Here is a 19,306-nt window from a genome sequence, read left to right on the forward strand (position 1 = left end):
TTTTTTGTTGTTTTTGGTACCAGGGATTGAACCCAGGGGCACTTAACCACTGAGCCACATCCCCAGCCCTTTTTTGTATTTTATTTAAGGCAGGGTCTCACTGAGTTGCTGAGGTTGGCTTTGAACTTGGGATCCTCCTGCCTCAGCCTCCCCAGCCACCAGGATCACAGGCATGTGCCACCATGCCTGGCTGCAGATTTTTTTTTTTTTTAAACATTTTGGACATGGCCTGGGGTGAGTTCAGAGTGACAGATGTTCGCATGTCTCTCTCTGGGTTCCTGCCTCCTACATCACCTCCCAGCACCTGCTTCCCCATCCAGCGCCCAGAGAATCCCCTCTCCTTTCCAAAACCATCCAGCCTTCATGTGAACTCTGTCACCCCTCCTCAGTGCTCCACAGGTCTTTATCAGACACCTGCAGCCTCTGGCCCACCACTGGGTTTTCTGCCTCTCTCCAGGGACAGTGGGGCAGAAAAGAACCACGCCCTGAGTCCATAGAGTCTGGACACTTGGGAAGGGGACTGGCCAGAACTCTAACCTGCCAGTGCTTGGTGACAGCATTCCACACCCCGATGCGCCCTGTGTGGCTTGTGGCGATGAGCTGGTTCCCCACGAAGAACAAGGCCTCCACAGGCACCCCCAAGTGGAAGACCCCTGTGGGGGGAAAGGAGGACTTCAGCAGGGAGGAGAATGGCAGCAGGAACACAAGGTGCCAGAAGATTCCACTGGGCCACGGAATCCTCACAGGGTAGGAGATTCCAGCAGGAGTCACAGGGGATTTGTGACGGATGTGGGACTCCAGGGAGGTGTGGACTTCTAATACACTGAGATTTCCAACAAAGCAAAAACCTCTAGTGGTGACAGAGGATTCTTATGAGGATTGTTTCAGGGGGAAAGACTGGTCTAAAAAGTCAGAAGTTCTCAGCCACACAGACTGTCACAGGCTCAGAGAGTCTACTGTCACGCAGCATTCCAACACAGCAAAGAGATCTAACAGGGCAGAGGCTCTAATGGAGAAGAGACTTACAAGTGGTGGATTTTCTGAATAGGCCAAGGAATTTCAAGAGGACATGGAATGCTGAAGGGTTAGGTTGTTCAATGGGGCAAACATATCAAACAGCATTCTTATGGGTTGGAGAATTTGTAACAGGCCACCGAATTCCACAGGGCAGAGGGTTCTAGAAAAGGTCTGGGGTCATACCTATCTCAGAGCCACCACCTTCTGCCTGTAGAGCCCACAACAGGATTTCGCTGCCAGTGGCTGCGGCCACCATCTTGTCATGTTCACCCAAAGCCCCACCAGGCACACGGGCTGTGAGTGCCAGGCGTTCGATGGGCCAGTCCAGGCGGGGGCTGGAAAACACCAGCTGCCAGCCAGATGCTTCCTTCAGCCTGTAGGATTGGAAGGATGTCATTGACCCTCACCGCCAGCCCTGACTGTCCATCCACAGTGCTCAGAGCCTCCTAGCCACCCCCTCCTCCCAGCACCTATAGCAGACAAGGAACTGGGTATAGGCCACTGCAATCCAGCTGTGGTGTCCACACACGAGGCGCACCATCCCCGGCTCCTCTGGTTGCCCTGAGGGGGAAAGAGAAGGATCAGAGCAGGTCACAGGGCCTCCCAGGAGCCTACCAGCTTTCCTGAGCTCCCAGAAGATAGAAACTCACCTGAGGGGGAGGGAGGGGCTTTCTCCTCCAGCATCCGACCCAGCAGCCCTGCATTACCCAGGTTGGGGGGCATCGTGTTGCTCCGTCGAACAGGGGCCGGGCGTCCGCCTAACTGCTGGGGCCCCACCAGGCTGTGCCTGTTTCTCCGTTTCACTGGGAATACTAGAGTGGGGGGAAGTGGCAGAGTGACAGTAATTGAAATCATGGCTTTCAGGTTGCAAGCATTTGAACTCTCACAAATACGGGTTTCCCTACATATGGAGCACAGTATCCTGGTGCTGGGACAAGCCATTCAATGCCACTGAGTCTCACAGTGGGTTACTTCTTTTTTCAGTGTCCTTGAGTCCATCACAGAGCAAGCTCAGTTTGGTGCTGCTCTTCAATATTTGCTAATCTTCCTCCTAATAAATAGAAACCTGCACCCTCGGCAGGCAATAGTATCTACCCGGAATCTAATGATGCTGCTATGTTTGGGTTTTATTTTCATGTCTGCCTTGTTATTGATGGTATAAAGGTAGTGCTATAAAGCTTCTGTTTAAAATGATATTTTTGAAAATGAAGACAAACCAAGGAAAATAATAGTATAAGTCTTACATTCAGCAAATTTCATGAAAGTAGTAGATATTGACTAAGGACAGGAAAATAAAACACATATTTAAATTTCCCCACTCTATTCCTTCTGCCAATCTGCCAGCAAAGCCTAGTAGATTAAAGTTCCCAACAACCTCTGAGCACAATTTTCACAACAGGTAGATTGGCTGATTTAGGTCTCCTGGGGATTCTAGTGGCCCCTTTAATGTTGCTCTCCACTCTATGCAAAAGACCCTAGTTCTTTCAAAGTTTCCCACAAGGAAATCAAGCCTGGACTACAATACCCATCAGGCACTAGCACAGGTTTCGGAGTTTAGGATGACTAACTGGCCCATTGTCTTAAGGAAATTGCTGCTTCCTATTTCCTTTCCAAGAATCAGCCCAAGCATCTGATACAGAAATAACAACTCCCATCATGTCTAAGGATCACAGAACAGGTACCCAAGGGCTAGACTTGTGGGAAATGTAGTCTTTAGGCCACCCCCTCTTCCCTCCATCCATTGGGAGTGCATACCTGGCGGAGGCAGATAACCATTGAAGAGAACATTTCCACAAGAAGATCGATCCAACTCCTCCCTCAGCTGCAGACGACGAACTGCAATGCAAGAACTCAAAGCTGGGACTTGTGGGGTATGGAGGCAGACCCCTTTGACCCCTCTTTACCTCCTTCTCCGCAGAACACTCCCCTCAGAGCCAGGGATAAATCTAATGCTCTCAGCTCTAATCCAACCCTCTTGCAGGAGAGAAGATAAAGGGCAGGGAGAATTTAGGAAGCTTCAGTAAAGAGCTGGTTTTCCATACAATGAGGATGCTAACTGGGGGTCCCCACTTACCCAGTGGAGTGAGTCCATAGAACTGGGCTTCATGGAGCAGGCTGGAACCGTGGACACCCCTGAGTAGTAGAATGGGAATGGGCAGAATTTTTTATTTTGTTTGTTTTGTCTTTAATACCAATATTTGAACTCAGGAGCACTTAACCACTAAGCCACATCCCCATCCCTTTTTATTTTTTATTTTGAGACAGGGTCTCGCTAAGTTTATGAACCTGGCTTTGTACTTTTGATGCTCCTGCCTCAGGGTCCCCAGCTGCTGAGATTACAGGCAGGCACCACTGTGCCTGGATTTTTTTTTCTCTTTTCTTTTTCTTTTTTCTTTTTTTGGGTACCATGGGCACTTGATCATTGAGTCACATCCCCATCCCTATTTTGTGTTTTATTTAGAGATGGGGGCTCATTGCTTAGCCCCTTGCTAAATGGCTGAGGCTGGCTTTGAACTTGTGATCCTCCTGCCTCAGCCTCTCTGGCCACTGGGATTACAGGTGTGCTGGTGTGCACCAGCTCAGCAGGGCTGAGAATTTTTAAGAGGAAGTTTTCAGAAATTGTATAGAGAATGATGAAGGGTAGCTAATTTTGACAGGATCAAGATTCTAAGGAGCAAAGATATGGATGGTGAAAATGTGTGGGTGTGTTGGGGGAATGCTAAATACAAAGCAATTTAAACCTGATCAAAACTCCATTCTAATAGAATGGAGCTTAAGTGAACATTCTGAAAGGGAGAAAAGACTTCATAGGAGGCCTAGACCGCAGGGGAACTCCCTGTTATTCACACAGACCTGGGATCCAGCTCTTTGGTGCGCAGAAAGTTGAGGATTGGGGCAAAGACGGTGGGGTCCCTGTCGATGAAGATCTGTGGGAAAGAGGAACAAAGGATGGACAAGGCAAAGAGCAAAACTGAGTGGGGGTCCTGTTCCTCCTCCAGTAGGCCACCCCATTTCAGCTCTTGCCATACTCACCGCTCCGGTCTCATCTTTCAGAGTTGAGATGCGCCCGCTCAGAAGACTACAAGAAGGGGAAACAAAGCAGGTGTCAGGGGCCCGGGCAGGGAGGTGATTGAGCGGTGGCAATTAGGGCTCTCCACAACTTCCCATTCAAAACCTGCCCCAAACTCGCTCTCCCGTTCACCTGGAGAAGAAGGAGTCTGGGATCCAGGTGAGAGTCTGGCGAGAGGTACTGAATCTAAGCGGGTAAGGTAAGTGGAGGCAAGGTACGACGATGGTGAGGGAGCGAGGAACCGTGCGGATTCGCGCCAAATCCCGTTGGTCCTCCCGTCTCCCAGGTGTTTTTCCAGGCTCCTCGCCTCCAGAAGAGGGCGGAGCAACTCTTGATGGACAGGGATTCCCCCCAGGAGAGGCGGGTACTCCCACCACGCTCCCAGCTGCCAAGGGTGAGGCCTAAAGGAGTTTCCCACACTCACCTCTTGCCTCCTACATTCAGATGAATCACTTCCCCTGGAGGCCCGCGAGCCGGGACCCCCTCGGCGGCAGTAGCCACCGCAGCCATGGCCCCCGGCGAGCCAGAAGGCCTGCGCCCACTTCCGGGTGTGTACCTAAACCCCGCCCTCACCGCGTCTTCATTGGACCGGAGACTCTCCGAGACACCGGCGATTGGACAAAGAGCTTGCTCATCGCAGTTAAGTTCTTCGCCTCCTTAAAGGAGCCGGCCTTTCCTGTCCTTTGACAGGGCGGGCAGGGCAGTTCCTTCGGGGAAGTTGAGTTACTTCTTCGTCCCGTTTTAGGTATGGCACTAGGTGATTTGTCCATGTGCATATGTTTAGAATCCAAAATTAACCCATACCACAGGGTACATTTTGATGTTCTCTGAATCCCACCCCCAACCCCGCCACCTGCCCATCCTCACGGGTGCAGCCCAAGAAATGCAAACAAACCAGCATAGACCGTCAAAGCCAAAGGGTTTATTATAGGTACATACAGTGTGCGCCCGCCACACCGTCCCACACCCCCGGGGCCCCAGCGGCTTCTCCAGGCGGCCATGGGGGGCTGCCCACAACCCGGTTCCCCCAAGTCCCAGGGAGGTGCTCCAGCCAGAAGCATGCAGGGGGGGAGGGCTTCCCCTCACCCCTCCCCTCGTTAAGTGTCATTTACAGTGGAGGGGGGAGGAGAGAGGAAGACAATTTTGAGCTTTGACGCCCCTCCCGTTAAAAGCCTTCGCGGATGCGGGGCGGGGGGAGGGGGAGGTCGACGTTTTGCAAAAATAAACTAAAGAATTAACCGCATGGCTCTGAGGCGACAGAGTGAAGGGGCTAGGGCCCTTCACTCCCCCCTCCCAGACAGAGATCAAGGCAGCATTGGAAGTGAGGTAAAGGCAGGGAGGGACTGTCCCCTCCCCACCCCCTAGCACCCTGGATGGTCCAGGGGACCTCACCAGCGCCCCCGTGCCCATCCTTAGGGCGGAGAGGAGGCCAGGAATTATCACCCCCACCACCCCAGCTTCTTGGGGCAGGATCTGCAGATAGGGGCAGGGGGCTTGGCTCAACTGGCCCCCTATCCGCCCCCACCAAGCTCAGTTATTGCATAAAAATAATGGAGCCCCAGCACCTGGGGTAGGGATGTTGAGCGGGAAGGGGCCGAAATATGGCTATAGGGGTAGCAATCCCCCCCCACCACATTTTGGGGTGCAGGAGAAATCCCCTCCTTTCCAGTGCCCATCGTGGCGTGTCCGCAGTGCTGGAACTAGGGACCCTGGCCCTGCCCTTGCGGAAGAGAAAGTGTCTTTGTGCCCACAGTGCAGAGAGGAGGGGCGGGGAGACTTGTCAGGTCCTGGGGGTAGGAGAGTCACTTCCGGCGTCCGCTGGCTCTGCGCTCCCCTCCCTCGCGCTTGGGGTTGCCCTCGTCTGTGGAGGACGTTGTGGGTAGTGTCTGGCCCCAGCGTGCAATCTCTGCGTGTTCTGTCACTGAGGCAGCCACAGCCTCTAGCCAACCGTTCATCTCCTCCTGAAGGAAGAAAATAGGGCACAGAGTCCATATTTGGAAGAGAGAAAATAGAGTAGTAGATCAATCTTGAATCAGACTGCCTTCTCTGAACTTCAGTTCCTTTCTCTATTAAATTGGGGTAATAATGAGGTTGCAAATAGTTAAATAGCATGTGCCAGGCTCTGTCTAAGCACTTATGTGGATTCATTCACTCAATCTTTTGCAATATGTAACTCCCACTACAAAGGTAAACAAAAACAGGGATAAGTACATTGTCCAAACACAGAGCACAGACACTTACCAAGCAATGTGCTAAGTGCTCTACATGTATCAACTCATTTCTCACAGAAACCCTATGATAAGAAACTATTTTTATCTCCATTTTACAGATAAGTAAAAGGAGGTAGGCAGAGGATAAGGCCTACTTCATAGCTTCCTATAAGGACTAATTGAGATAAGAAGTGTTATTTATTATTCTCAACATTTCCTGAAACCACCTCCATGACTGATCCTTCCCTCTGACCAGTGTCACTCCTTAGCCCAGTTCCAATGTCCATTTTGTTCTTATCTCCCCTATCTCTTCCCTCCTTTCCCCACAGGCCTGCATGTTCCAATTCTGTGCTTTCTTGGGTCCTGCCCAGCTGCTGGACAGGCTCCCCAACCCCACTGTTACCCCCTTCAATCTACCCTGAACATGGTAATTAAAAGGATCTTTATTACCCATCACTTCAACCTTCCTTGGCTCAAAACTCTGCCATGGCTCCCCAGTGCCCTTATAACAAAAATTCAACCTCTTCCAAGTGGCTCATAACAGGCTGGGAGATTCAGTTCCTGGGATCTTTCCTGGTACCATTTACCTCGCTCCTTGAACTCTGTCCTCCAGCTGTTAAACTTGGACTTCACCATCAGGGCCTCCTTGAACTCCTCTTCACTACTCCTGGCTTAGGAACCTCCCCTCTGGGCTCTCACTGCCCATGGGCTTTCCCATTATATCTCTGAGAATTTTTGTCGGTGTGCTTCCCTTCTATAACCCATTACTCTGGGCCAGGAGCCAGCCAGGCAGTTATGTCATTTTGAGGTCACATATGGGGTTGAAAGGACCAGATCTCACCTCATCTTTAGCCTGGAGCAAAAATTCACTGCCATCCTGGGTCCTACAGGAGAGAACATAGGACTTGAGGCGATCCCAAGAGGCCAAGCCCCAGCCCCCAACGCAAATGGGCTCCAAGGGAGCCAGGGTCCTGCTGGGAGGGGTAGTTGGGCCTGGAATCCCTCCCTCCTGCCCACTGAGGGACTCACTGGAGCTTGAAGACATGCTTCTTTTTCTTGTAGTCACTAGCCACCTCGCTGGTGGCCTTGTGCAGGCTGAGCAGTGGCTCCCCACCATGTGTTCCCCCTGATGCTGGGCCTTTGGAGTCCTTGTAGAAGCCCAGCTCCCCCTTGCTGAGGACGCAGTACAGGCTCACCCACGACCTAGGGTAACAATACAGGGCTCAAGGCAGAGCTGTAGCACTCTGAAGGAGTACTCTTCATTAACATATTCATGGCCTAAATATGCTGAGACTTCCAACCTCTGGGCCTTTGCCTTAGCCAGTGAGGCCACAAGACCAGGAGGCTCTTCCTTATGGCTATCCCTGATCTAAGCCTGATCTAAGAGGTTCATCTAAAATTCCCAGAACCAAGCCTTCACCCAGGCTGGCCACTGTTGGGCTTGATCTTCCTTTTCCTCTCCATACTGAATTTCCTGAAGGCAAGACTTATCTCCTATGTAGCTTTTGTTCCACTCATCCCACACAAACCCCCACCCCATTCCTCCACCCCTACGGAGTTCCTTCAAGGAAAATCTATTGGTTTACTGTTTGGAATGAGGAATTCCTGCTCCCTATCTAGCCAAAGCCCCAATCCAGATGTCCCCGTTTATTCCCACTTTAGCCTAGGGACAAGGAAGAATGACTCCCTCCAGCCCCATCAGCACAGTCTGAACCGGCTCTGCCCACTTCTTGTCTTGGGTCTAAGCCTCACTCCACTCACTGGCCAGTCCTATCCTGTCTGGCTCCACCTGTCCCCAGAGTCTACCTCCAGTTGGCCAAAAATGTGTTGGACAACCAGAAACTGGAATCCAAGAGTAAACACACACACACACTGTTAAGCCCTCATTTGGAAACCTATTTCAGATTACCCCAACACACTCCACTCAGCTGAGAGTTTGGGCACCGCCCCTTCTCAGACACACCTTCCCCACTTAAAACCATCCCATTCTGGGTGGATGAGATTTTGAGGCTCAATTTCACACAACATTGGCACTTGATTACTCACTCCAGCTTATTCCTCAGCTGTACTCACCTCCTGGGTTGGTCGCTATAAGAGTTGAGTCCCAATTTGTTCGCTTTCATATTACCGTCCCTCTTCCGTTTAAGGTCCCCTACTCAGCCCGAAAACGCCTTAATCCTACACCGTGCCCCTCACGTACACAAGTTGGATTCCTTGAGGTTGAGCCCCGCCTTCCCTTGGGCTCCAACCTAACCCCCGCCGGTGGGAGGTTCTGAAGCTGAGCCCGCCCCTTCCCTGGCCCGACTATTCACTCATTGGACACTCTGCGCATGGCCCCCACCACCATTTTCCAAAGCCCCGCCCACGCGCTCACCGGTTGGATGACTTGCGGTTAGCGTCGAGCTCGCGCTTGCGCAGCAGGAAGCCCTCGTGCTGCACTGTGTGAGTGGGCGGTGGCGGAGGCGCGGGGGCGGAGCCGCCCTGGGCCGGGGCGGAGCGCGAGCGCCGGCTTCCCCCGCCCTCACCACCCTCTCGTGGCCGCGGCCGCCGTCGCGGCTTGGGCCGGTCCCGGGCCCGCGGCCGATCCGGCCGAGGTGTCCGCTCGGGCGGCTCAAGCCCGTTGGGCAGGCGGCCAGGGGGAAGCTCGCGAGGCTGAGGCAGCGACGGCTGTGTGAAGGGAGGGGGAAGAGGGGTTCTGTCCATGGGGAGGGGCTTCTGTCTGGGGGAACCGGGGGTCCCATCCGTCTGCAGGGTCATCTGTCTTGGAGGCGAGTATGGGAGGACTTCTGGGCTGGAGGCCCAACGGGTCTTGGTATCGGTTTGGACTTCCTCTCGTGGACTTCCTCTCGTGGGAGGAAGACGCTACATCTAAGAGGTTGGGATGCAAGGAATTCCTGTGGGGAGAAATCTGGGCCTTCGGTGTGTATGTGGCCATCTATGATGAAAATTGGGACCCCGCTGGCCGGGGAACTAGACCCTATTTATGTATGTGTGGAGGGGCGGGGGAATGGAAGGGTTTCTTGGATCCGTGGTCCCATTTTTCTAAGGGAGAAATTTTCAGAATTGGAAGGATTTCTGGGGGTCCTGAGAGTCCATGCTGACTCTGCAGGGTCCAGGTAGAAGGATGGGCTCAGGGCGAGGCACTGGTTACTTCTGAAAACCTGACTCCTGCTCTGAGAGGGGGTCCTCATACCCCCACCCATCCTCTGGTTCAACTTACCACCCCAACAGGGAGCCCTGGGCCCGCCTCTTTCTCCTGCAGCTGCTCCACAATGTCAGCCAGGGTGGCCTTCCTGGGGGAGGAGGGGACAGAAAGACCCAGTGGAACTCAGATGCCTTCTCCCAGGGACCTTCTTGGCTGTACAGAGGATGCTTCATGCCTTAGCCTGAAATGCCAAGACCTTGTTCACTTCTCAGCTGTCCCCTGTAGATGTGCACCTTACACCCCATGAGTGTCCCAAGCACTGCTGCTGAATGGAAAACTGAACTCCCCCCACTTTTGAGTTTTAAGCAGCTTAAAAGCAAACTAGTTCCTTCAAGCTTTTGAACACAGTCACATTTCTGCATCCGCCTCCTGAATTACCAAGTCTCCTGGACTTCCCTCTATCCCCACTCTGGGTCATCACTGTCAGGTAACAAGTCTGTTTCTCCCACTAGACTGAGTGTCATGAAGGTAGGACTGGGGCTAGTTTGGTCACTGTTATCCCCAGCACATGCCACTCAGACACTTGCAAATGTTCATGAAACAGGCATTTTTTAAAGGGTAAAGAAGTCATTGTTTCTTGTTCTCTGGGGACATAGCAGGTTGGACTAATCTGCATATTATACTCTTGTTAACATTGGAATCTGAAAGACCTGGGCTCCAGCCCTGATTTATACAAGTTGAATGACTGGCCCTCTTTGTGTCTCAGTTGTCCTATCCATTTTATGGCAATGACAATATCCGCCAATTCATAATGCTGTTGAGAGAGTTGTAATAAAGGGTCTTCTCTCCAATTAGGCAGTGATGGTTCCACCCAGTGGAGAAACATAATCAGTGCAGAGACAGAATTCAGGCCAGGGGACACCCAGGGGATTTGATGCAGGACCCAGTGGCTGAAAAACTGCCCCTGGAGGAAGGCACTCTGCCTTTTCATTCTACAGGAAGAGCTGCCCCTGTGGAACAATGGGCATATCTGCTACCCTCTTTCAGCCTCAGTTTACACCTCTGCAAAGTGGATACCAAGAAGGTCTGGACCCAGAAGCCTCGCCATTGCGCCTTCGCGGCTGTTGGAGCTGTTGCTAATCCCCTTCCCTCGCTCCCCGGATATAAGGGGCCTCACCCTTTGGCCAGCTCTCCTCTTATGGGCGTCTCCTGTTCGCTGGACTCCTGCCGCTCCAACCGCCGCTCGCGCCGCTCGCGCCGCCTCTCCATCTGCTCGTAGCGGCCCAGTGTAAGGCTATGTGCCACCTCGTGCTCCAGGGATTCCTGTCGTTCTGGTCTCCTCCTCCGCGCAGACTCCTCGGGTTGGTCAGCCGATTCTTGGCGCTCCGGCCGCCGCCTCCGGGGCAGCTCCTCCGCGCGATCCGCTGACTCCTGGCGCTCCGGTCTGGGCCGGACCTGCTCCGCAGCCGCAGGGGTCCCGGGAGTCTCCGCTGCAATGTTCTCCGGTGCGGCCGGAGGGGCCGCAGGCTCTACCCTCCCGGGGACCTCCGGCAGCCGGTCAATGCGCGGCTGGAGGCGCTCGGGCTTGAGCTCCTGGCGCACGTACCCCACCCGGGTCCGCACCTCGGCTGACAGCGTGTCCGAGGCCCGGCGGGCCAAGGGCTCCAAGCCCCTTTCATAGCCCCCTGGCCGCAGTAGAGGCGCCGCCTTGGCCGCCAGTTCCGTGGGGTCCCCAAAGAACTTGCGCCCCAGCAGGGGAGTGGGTGGTTGCTTGCTTTGTTCCGCCTTGAGTTTCTCAATCTGGGGACAGAAGGACCAGGGACAGGATGGGGCGGGAAGGTGCGGAGAGTGAGTGGTCTGACAGGCACTCTGGGTTTTCTGCTTCACCTCTAAACCTATTAGTTCCTTGAAGAAACAAGATACCCAACGCCCTGCCCCACTTTCTGCCAGGAGCTTGATCCCCATTCTTCCTGCAAACACCTCTTGCTCTTGTAGGAATCAGCTAAATCAACGTTTTCTCTGGGTGCTTTTCTAAACTTCTTCCTTCTTTAATGTTTCCCACCCAGGAACTCAAAACTTTTTATTAAAAATGGTCTCTTTGCCTCATTTCTTGCCACCCATGTCCTGGGGATTGAACTCAGGATGCTCTACTACTGAGCTACATATCCAGGCTTTATTATTATTATTGGGTACCCAGGATTGAACTCAGGGGCACTCAACCACTGAGCCATATCCCCAGCCCTATTTTGTATTTTATTTAGAGACAAGGTCTCACTGAGTTGCTTAGCCCCTGGCTTTTGCTGAGGCTGCCTTTGAACTCAGGATCCTCCTAGTCTCAGCCTCCTGAGCCCCTGGGATTATAGGCATGCACCACCTTGCCCTGCTTATTGTGTTTAATTTTGAAACAGGGTCTTTCTAAGTTGTGGAGGCTGGTCTTGAACTTCTGATCCTCCTACCTCAGCCTCCAGAATCACTGAGATTACAGTCATATGTCATAGCACTCTGCATTTCTTAACTGTGTTAAGTCTCAGATGGGACTCCCCCAGGCCAGGGCAAACATTTCTAGGCTCCCATGGTGCCCTATGCCTCCCCCATTCTAGCCCTTAGCCCTCTGCCTGTACTTCTGCATCACATCCCTGACCCTCTGTACTATCATTGTCTAGTGTCAGGTCTGTCCCCCAGCCCCACTGGGAGCACAGTATAGATCTCTTAGCCCTCATTCAACAAGGGACTAGGCACCAAGTCCAGGTGTGTCTCTCTCATGCAGGATGGGTGTGGGGCAGGAGGGCAGGATCTGGAGTGCTCACCGTGGTCAGGCGTCGCAGAGAGCTGAACCTCTCTTCCCAGGCTGCGGCTGCCTTGCGGAAGGCCTCATGTCTCCGGATAAGCTGCTCTACCTCATCCACACTGCTGCCCAGCTCCCGGCTCTGCAGGAGTGGCTCCTGGGCTGTCAGCCAGGCATCAGCCACCACTGCCTCCTGGGCAAACTGATGCACTTCCAGCACTAGGGGCAGACACGCAGGGTAAGGGCACTGGGAGCACACAGGGACCATTTGGGGGGCAACAATTGTCCTCCCTGGCCCTCCACACCCTGCAGGTTCCCCATCCCAGTCCTGACCACTCTGGGCTCTGCAGGAGTGACAGGGGCTGGGGTTATTTTGAAGGTCCCAGTTTCTCCCCTAGGAGTCCGCCATGAAGGATTCAGTGGCACCCTGTCATCCACCCTCCCAGGCCTTTATGTTCGCTTCTTGGGTGGTGTGCAAAATGTGGTCATATCATCCTCTGGGCCTTAACATGCTGGAGCATGTCTTTGTGTCCTTGAGCCACATGTGTCTGGATCCCCACTCACTCTGCTGCAGCCACTCCCAATGGCGGTCCCATTTGTCTGACACCTCCTCCTTCCTGGTTCCCAGTTTGTCCAGCTGTGCCTGGATCTGGGTGTGGTGGGTGGGTGGGAAGGGGTGTCAGGGGTGGCTTCCACCTCAAAGAACCTGGGGGCAGAAGAGGACCCCAGGTGCCCCTCCCTACCTCATCAGCCATGGCACTCTTGTTGAGCAGAAGGGAGCGCCCCAGCTCCTGGCAGGCAGTCAGCTCAGGCACCCGTGCCTCCAGCTCAGTCTTCAGGCCCTGGTGGTAGTTCATGAGCACCTCCACCGATGACACATCCCTGCAGTGGGTAGTGACAGGGATTTGAGCCACTGGAAGTCACCCTCAGCCCAACCCATATATGCAGTTCCCATCAATTCCCTTGAGGCTGATGCTTCATAGCATCTCAGGATACCTACCTTCTATGGCCAAGTTCTGAGGGTCCAATGGTCTTCACTAAATCAATGATTCCAATTTTCCAAGGTGTCAAAGTTTCATACTTGTGATTCTAACCTTCTAGGATTTCAAGGTCCAATTTTTCTAACTTGCTAGAGCTATGCTTGTGAAATTTCCACCAGCTGATGATTCTAACCCTATAACTCTGTGCTGTCCAGTGTATTAAACACTAGACACGTGTTGCCACTTGAAATGTGGTAGTTCTGAACTGATATGTTGAAACGTAAAGTGCACACCAGATTTTGAGGACTTAGTGTAAAAATGAATATAAAATATCTTATTAATATTTTGTTTTGTTTTTGAGATGGGGTCTTACTATGTTGTCCAGGCTGGTCTCCAACTCCTGGGTCCAAGCTGTCCTCCAATTTCAGCCTCCTGAGTACCTGGGACTTTAAGCCCATACCACCACTGCCAGTCTAATTAACATTAATTGATAATGTTGATATTGACTATCTTGAGCACATAGGGTCAACCAATATGTATGACTGCCTAGGCACAGTGGCATATGTCTATAATCCCAGTGACTCAGGAGACTGAGACAGGAGGTTAGGGTCAAGGTCAGGCTCAGCAACTCCAGGAGGCACTAAAGCAATTTAGCAAGACCCTGTCTCAAAAAGGGCTAGGGATGTGGCTCAATAGTAAAAGCACCTCAGGGTTCAATACCCGGTACAAAAAAAGAAAGGAAAAGTATTGCTAAAATTCATTTTAATTTGCTTCCTTTTACTTTGTTAATGTGGTTACAAGAAAATTTTAAATTATATATGTGGCTCACATTTGTGACTTGAAATATATAATTATTGGACAGGACCATTGTAAACTATCCAATGTCCAACACAAATTCTAAATTTCTGAAGGTTCCACCAGTTAGCAATTATAGTTTTATAATAATGTGTCCAAACTTATTTCTGAAGGCCCCACATTGTAATGAATTTTAATTTTAACATGTCAAGTGACCTTTCTGATTCTGTCCATCCCACAGATGTGCTCTCTCCTCTCCCTCTCAGTAGATTCATCTATCATTCATCTATGACTAGTCATTTCCTTTTCTCTCCCCCCTGACCATCAGTGAAGACTGGACACTTATAATTTTAAAATATATGCTGTGAAATGATACAAAGCCTGAGATTTGTTTTGAAACAACACAGCATAAATGGAGGGAGAGTAGCTGAAATGAGACTGGTAGGATGTTGATTATTCAAGTCACATGTTCTCAATACCCATGCAGCTTCACTATGTTGTTATATCTACTTCTGTATATTGGATACTTAAATTTTCTCATCATGAAGATATTTTAAGTCTGAAAATCGAGATTTCTTCTTCATCTTGACATAAACACCACTCTGGCCCAAGCCACCAATGGCTCTCGCCTGGACCAGCCAGGCTGGTCTACCTGTCTATTCCCCACTGATGCACTTTTCACTTTCCTCCCTGCTCTGAACTCTCCCATGGCTGCCAACTCAATCAGGGAAAAGGCAAAGCTTTTCCTGGTCTCCAGGGCCCTACTGGCCCTCTAGCCTCACTTCCTGCCACTCCTCACTCCTCCTCCTTTCCTTCCCTGCAGCCACGGTGAGACTCTGGCTCCTGCTCAGACATGCTTAGTCCACCTTAGGGTCTTGGAACTCTCCTTCTTCCCCAAACCTAACCTGACTCACCCAGCACTTCATTCAAGTCTCCCTCCACTCAAACATCCTATCCTAAGGGAGATCTTGCCAGTGTCACCTGGTTCCCTTACCGTGCTTTATGCTTCCTGGTGGCACTTCTCACTCTCTGAAATGATATTAGGGGCTTGCTTGTTTACCAATTTGTTGCCTCTCTCCGCCCTTGGAGGGCAAGGGCTTGACCTTGTCCACTACATGGCCCACAACAAGTATTCAGTCAATATTTGCTAGGGGCTGGAGAGGAACGGCTCAGTGGTAGAGCATGTGCTTAGCATTGGCGAGGCCCTGGGTTCCATCTCCAGCACCTAATAAATATTCACTAAGTAAATGGATGAAGGCTCAAGGCCTACCAGCACAAAAACAATACCACATGTCACCCTCTCCAGATCCTTTTCTTCTTGGGCACACTGCTGGTCTCAGCCTTCAACCTCCCTGGGAGATAAACTGGCTAACTTACCAGCAGCGTGTGAGACCCTCCTGCTGTCTTTTTCCCTTTGAGAGGGTTGAGGAAATGACCCCCAGGGCCAAATGGCAGGATCCTGGTTCCCAATCACTGTGGGACAGGTTTGGCTTTTGCTGGACACTGACATAGTGCCACTATGTGAGCAGTAAATCAGTGCCTACTAGGTTAACCCCAAGATATGGGAATTGTCACAGTGTTCCTCCACCCTGACAGAGACCACACCTACCCTGCACCCAACCTGGCCTCAGCCCATCCCATACTGTAACACCTGGAGATGGAGGGCAGTCTTAGGCACCTGGGAAGGACAGAGAGCAGGAGGCTGCCCCATGCTCTGAGACCCCAATGCCAGTCCCCAAAGGGGTCCAAATGCATGTGAAGTTTCTAGAACAGTGACAGGCACACGGGGTGCCATGCAGATACTGGCTGTTGTGGTTTCCTATGGGTAGGGGATTGTTGGTGGGCGGGGGACAGCTGAGAGAGGCTGCCAATGGCACGTAGGAAGCCCGAGGTGGGATGAGGGGCACCTGGGCTTGTCAGCTGCCCCGATCTGGCCCGCGATGCCGTCCATCCAGGAGAGCAGGTCGCGGGCCTGGCTGTGGAAGCGCAGGGCGTCGGCCGTGGAGCTGACGTGCAGGCGGGCGTCCTCGCAGGCTGCCAGCAGCTCTTTCCAGCCCTGCAGCACCTCTTGCTCCCGGCTGGCGATGGCCTCCGCGTGCTCGCCCGCGTACACGGTTCGCAGCTGGGCAGCGCCCTCCTGCAGCTGCCGTACCTGAAGGGTGAGCCACGTCTGGCGGCAGCCCTCGGCCCCGCCCAGGCCCCGCCCTCCCCTTCTCGCGAGCGACCTAGGCTCCACCCTCTCCTTCCCCAGTTGCAGGCTGAGTGCGGAGCCTGTTGCGCTCTGAGATCCCATGACCCGGCTTCCCTCCTACCTGCTGCCTGATCCTCTGGCCGCTGCTCTCTGACTTCTTGTACACTCACTACCAACTACTCATATCTGCTTCCTGATTCTTCTTCTGGGTTTTGACTTCTTTTAAATCTACCACTGCCTGACTTCTTTTGGTCTCGCACCTATTTTTTCAGGCAGGCCCACCTCTCTCTTGTTTCAGAGCAATCTGATTTCTCCCAGGAAACCCCTTGCTGCCCTGATGTCCACTGGGTATGTTTCCCAACCTGCATTCTATTCATTCAGACCCACTGCCGACGAGTAGACCAGTTCCTTTAGAAACACTATTCAATTTACAGTCTCCTGTTCTCTCTCCCTCTCTTTCCTTCCTTGGCAGTGCTGGGGATGAAATCCAGTATCTTCCTCGTGCCAAGCAGTGCTTTACCACTAAGCTATATCCCCAACCCTTTTCATTTTTTTATTTTGAGACAAGATCTCCGTAAGTTGCCCAGGTTGGCTTCGAACTTGTGATGCTTCTGCCTCTGTCTCCCAGTTGCTGGGATTATAGGCGTGTGCCACTGTGTCCTGCTTTCCCACTCCACCCCCATTTCTAACAGATCCATCACTTAATTGCTATCTCTCTGAGTCCTATGTCTAAAAGTATGATTTGTAAAAACAATTGTCCAATTTCTATCTCCTTTTAGGCCTTCAAATCAGTTGCCTTCAGTCCTGCTGCCTGAGTTCCATTAGGCCCACAACTTCATTTCCACCCAATTTCTTAGGTCCACCTCCCAATTCCTGTCAGACCCTCCGCCTAATTTCTATTAGCTCTGTTGCCTTTTCCATTCAGCTCTTCCATATCAAAATAATTTCAGAAAAAATATTCTTGGCAGAGACCTGCTGTCTAATTTCTATCTGCCCACAGCCAAATTTCTCTTAAACCTCTCAAAATTATGCTTTAATCCTCCATCTAAATTTACCATACTGGGATCTTACCATTCACTTGGAACCATTGCCCAACTATATATGGAAACATCATATCTTTTCCACCAGCCCTACTACCTCATTTTTTTTCTGTCACTACCCCATTTCCATGCACCATACAATCAGTCCAATTTCTTCCTCTTCTGAGGTCTACTTTCTATTTGTCCCACTGCCTCGTTTTGATCTCCTCCACAGTCTGACTTTTGTCTGCTCGGCTGCCCACATGCCTCCCACCTTGCCCAACGGCCACCATCGCCCCACCTGTGACACGAGGAGCTGCAGATCGTGCTCAAAGGCTCGCAAGGTCCTTTGCATGGAGCTGGCACTGGGTCTTGGCTCAGGTGGGGCAGTAAGGCGAGGCAGTCGCCTCCGCTTCTCCTCAATTTGTCCTTGAAGCTCTCGGGCATCACTGAAGAACTTATGCAGCTCCCGAGAGGCGGCCAGCAGCTGGGCCCGAGTACCCATGAGCTCCAGCAGCTCGGCCCAGGCCTCGTTCAGCCCATCCTTCCACTCAGCCATGGTGGCTGCTGCTGTATGGCCACACTCGATCAGCTCATCCACCATCTGGTTCACAGCTGCCAGCCGCTCACGTCCTGCCGTGCCCGTCTCACTGGCGAACTCTGAGAATTTCTCCTGCAGCACCTGCCACCAGGATGTATTGGGGGGGGGACACAGCAAGTGGGCAAAGGTGCTGCATGTACCCATCCCCTCCAACTTGCTATCATGTGAGGGGCATGAGTCATTACAAAAATAAATGTCATTATAATAAAAAACAACATCCAACACTCTGTAGCAATAATACAAATGACAATAATAAAATAGTAATGATGGTACAGTATTAATAACTAATCCTGTGCAAGACCCTGAATATGCTGTGCAGGGTTCTAAGTCCTTTACGTCATATTAATTCATTTGTCTCACAAAGGAGCCATGAGGTGAGTGCTATTATTATGCCCATGCTACAGATGGGGAAACTGAGGCCCAGAGAATATTAGGAGCATACCCAGTGGTCACTGTTTTTCCTAATGATGCTTACCGAGACATGCTCGAAGTCCTGGCCCAGCTCTGGTGAACCAGCCACCACCTCCTTCTCAGCAATCCAGTGCTCTAGCTCATCCACCTGGCGACTGAGCTGGTACAGCCAGTACTGCTGCTCGAGGCCCACCCTTCGTTCCTCCCCAAGCTCCTTGAGCGCCACGTACAGGCGGTCCACCTGAGACTGCCGCCGGCTGATCTGCTCGCTAATGAAGGAGGGGGAGGGGCAGGGGGAGCCCCCTGAGACTTCTGGGGCAGTGCTGTGACCGCCTCATCTCCCCCTCCCAAGGTATTAACTCTCAGCTTCCCTCCAGCAGAGCTGTTTTCTGCCAAATCTCAGATTCAATTAGCTCTGGACTTGGATCTCAGCACCAGAGAAAGCTCTGCCTCCAGAGCTTGATAAACTCACCTCCACTCCCCCGGAACTGCCTAATTTCTTTTATGCTTTTGTCCCTTTTGTTGTTGTTTTGCCCAGTTTCTTATCTTTGATCCCTTGTCCCTCTCATCCAGTGATCTGGGTGGCCAGCCAACCCACCCACCTCCAGTCCTAATCTCGGGATTCACTGGAACAGGGTTCCTGCTCAGTGCCCCTCTTAGATCCCACCCTTAGAAAAAGATTTTCAGAGGCTTGGTGAGGTGACACTAGCCATATCAGGAGGTCTCAGGTCCCATCCCTATGTCCAATCTCAGCGTTCCAGGCTTTTCTGTCCTCCCAAACACTGCCCAGGCACTGAATAGAAAGAGGACCTTTTCTTTCCCTGGCTATGACTTCTCTAACTCATTCACCCCCTCCCCACCCCCGCCCTTTACACCCAATAAGGCCCATTACAGCGCTCAAATCCCAAAGCTACTGGCCCCGCCCTCTAAACCATGCCTGTGCAGTGCCTTTTTATTCCGGTTCCTCCCAGTGGCCAAGATCCCAGGGCTCCAGCCCCAATGTCCAGTTCTGGCCCTGCCAAGAGCTAACCTTCGGATCCTGAATCTGCTGGACCATTCCCTACAAATTGGCCCCGCCCCCA

General features: G+C 52.1%; 2 protein-coding genes across 5 annotated transcripts in view; both read right to left on the minus strand.

Moving 5' to 3' along the window:
- Window positions 1-4,665, minus strand: part of Shkbp1 (SH3KBP1 binding protein 1) — an 11,257-nt gene extending 6,592 nt beyond the window's left edge. For both annotated transcript variants that reach the window (XM_048790884.1, XM_015496841.2), the window contains exons 1-10: window positions 4,512-4,665; window positions 4,220-4,273; window positions 4,051-4,096; window positions 3,871-3,944; window positions 3,092-3,150; window positions 2,773-2,853; window positions 1,668-1,829; window positions 1,488-1,578; window positions 1,201-1,391; window positions 538-653 (exon numbers count right to left, since the gene is read on the minus strand). In XM_048790884.1, the coding sequence (XP_048646841.1) occupies window positions 538-653; window positions 1,201-1,391; window positions 1,488-1,578; window positions 1,668-1,829; window positions 2,773-2,853; window positions 3,092-3,150; window positions 3,871-3,944; window positions 4,051-4,096; window positions 4,220-4,273; window positions 4,512-4,597 (960 nt within the window). In that variant the 5' untranslated portion in view covers window positions 4,598-4,665. The remainder of the gene's footprint in view (window positions 1-537; window positions 654-1,200; window positions 1,392-1,487; window positions 1,579-1,667; window positions 1,830-2,772; window positions 2,854-3,091; window positions 3,151-3,870; window positions 3,945-4,050; window positions 4,097-4,219; window positions 4,274-4,511) is intronic.
- A 324-nt stretch (window positions 4,666-4,989) lies between these two features.
- Window positions 4,990-19,306, minus strand: part of Sptbn4 (spectrin beta, non-erythrocytic 4) — a 74,113-nt gene continuing 59,796 nt past the window's right edge. For all 3 annotated transcript variants that reach the window (XM_048790880.1, XM_048790882.1, XM_048790881.1), the window contains 12 exons: window positions 18,289-18,493; window positions 17,514-17,894; window positions 15,910-16,154; window positions 12,971-13,109; window positions 12,792-12,876; window positions 12,250-12,446; window positions 10,620-11,242; window positions 9,518-9,590; window positions 8,672-8,964; window positions 7,327-7,500; window positions 7,139-7,181; window positions 4,990-6,048 (listed from right to left, as the gene is read on the minus strand). In XM_048790880.1, coding sequence (XP_048646837.1) covers window positions 5,890-6,048; window positions 7,139-7,181; window positions 7,327-7,500; window positions 8,672-8,964; window positions 9,518-9,590; window positions 10,620-11,242; window positions 12,250-12,446; window positions 12,792-12,876; window positions 12,971-13,109; window positions 15,910-16,154; window positions 17,514-17,894; window positions 18,289-18,493 — 2,617 coding nt within the window. In that variant the 3' untranslated portion in view covers window positions 4,990-5,889. The remainder of the gene's footprint in view (window positions 6,049-7,138; window positions 7,182-7,326; window positions 7,501-8,671; window positions 8,965-9,517; window positions 9,591-10,619; window positions 11,243-12,249; window positions 12,447-12,791; window positions 12,877-12,970; window positions 13,110-15,909; window positions 16,155-17,513; window positions 17,895-18,288; window positions 18,494-19,306) is intronic.

The sequence above is a fragment of the Marmota marmota genome, unplaced genomic scaffold (assembly GCF_001458135.2).
Source record: "Marmota marmota marmota unplaced genomic scaffold, marMar, whole genome shotgun sequence".
In the NCBI taxonomy this organism is placed as follows: domain Eukaryota; kingdom Metazoa; phylum Chordata; class Mammalia; order Rodentia; family Sciuridae; genus Marmota; species Marmota marmota.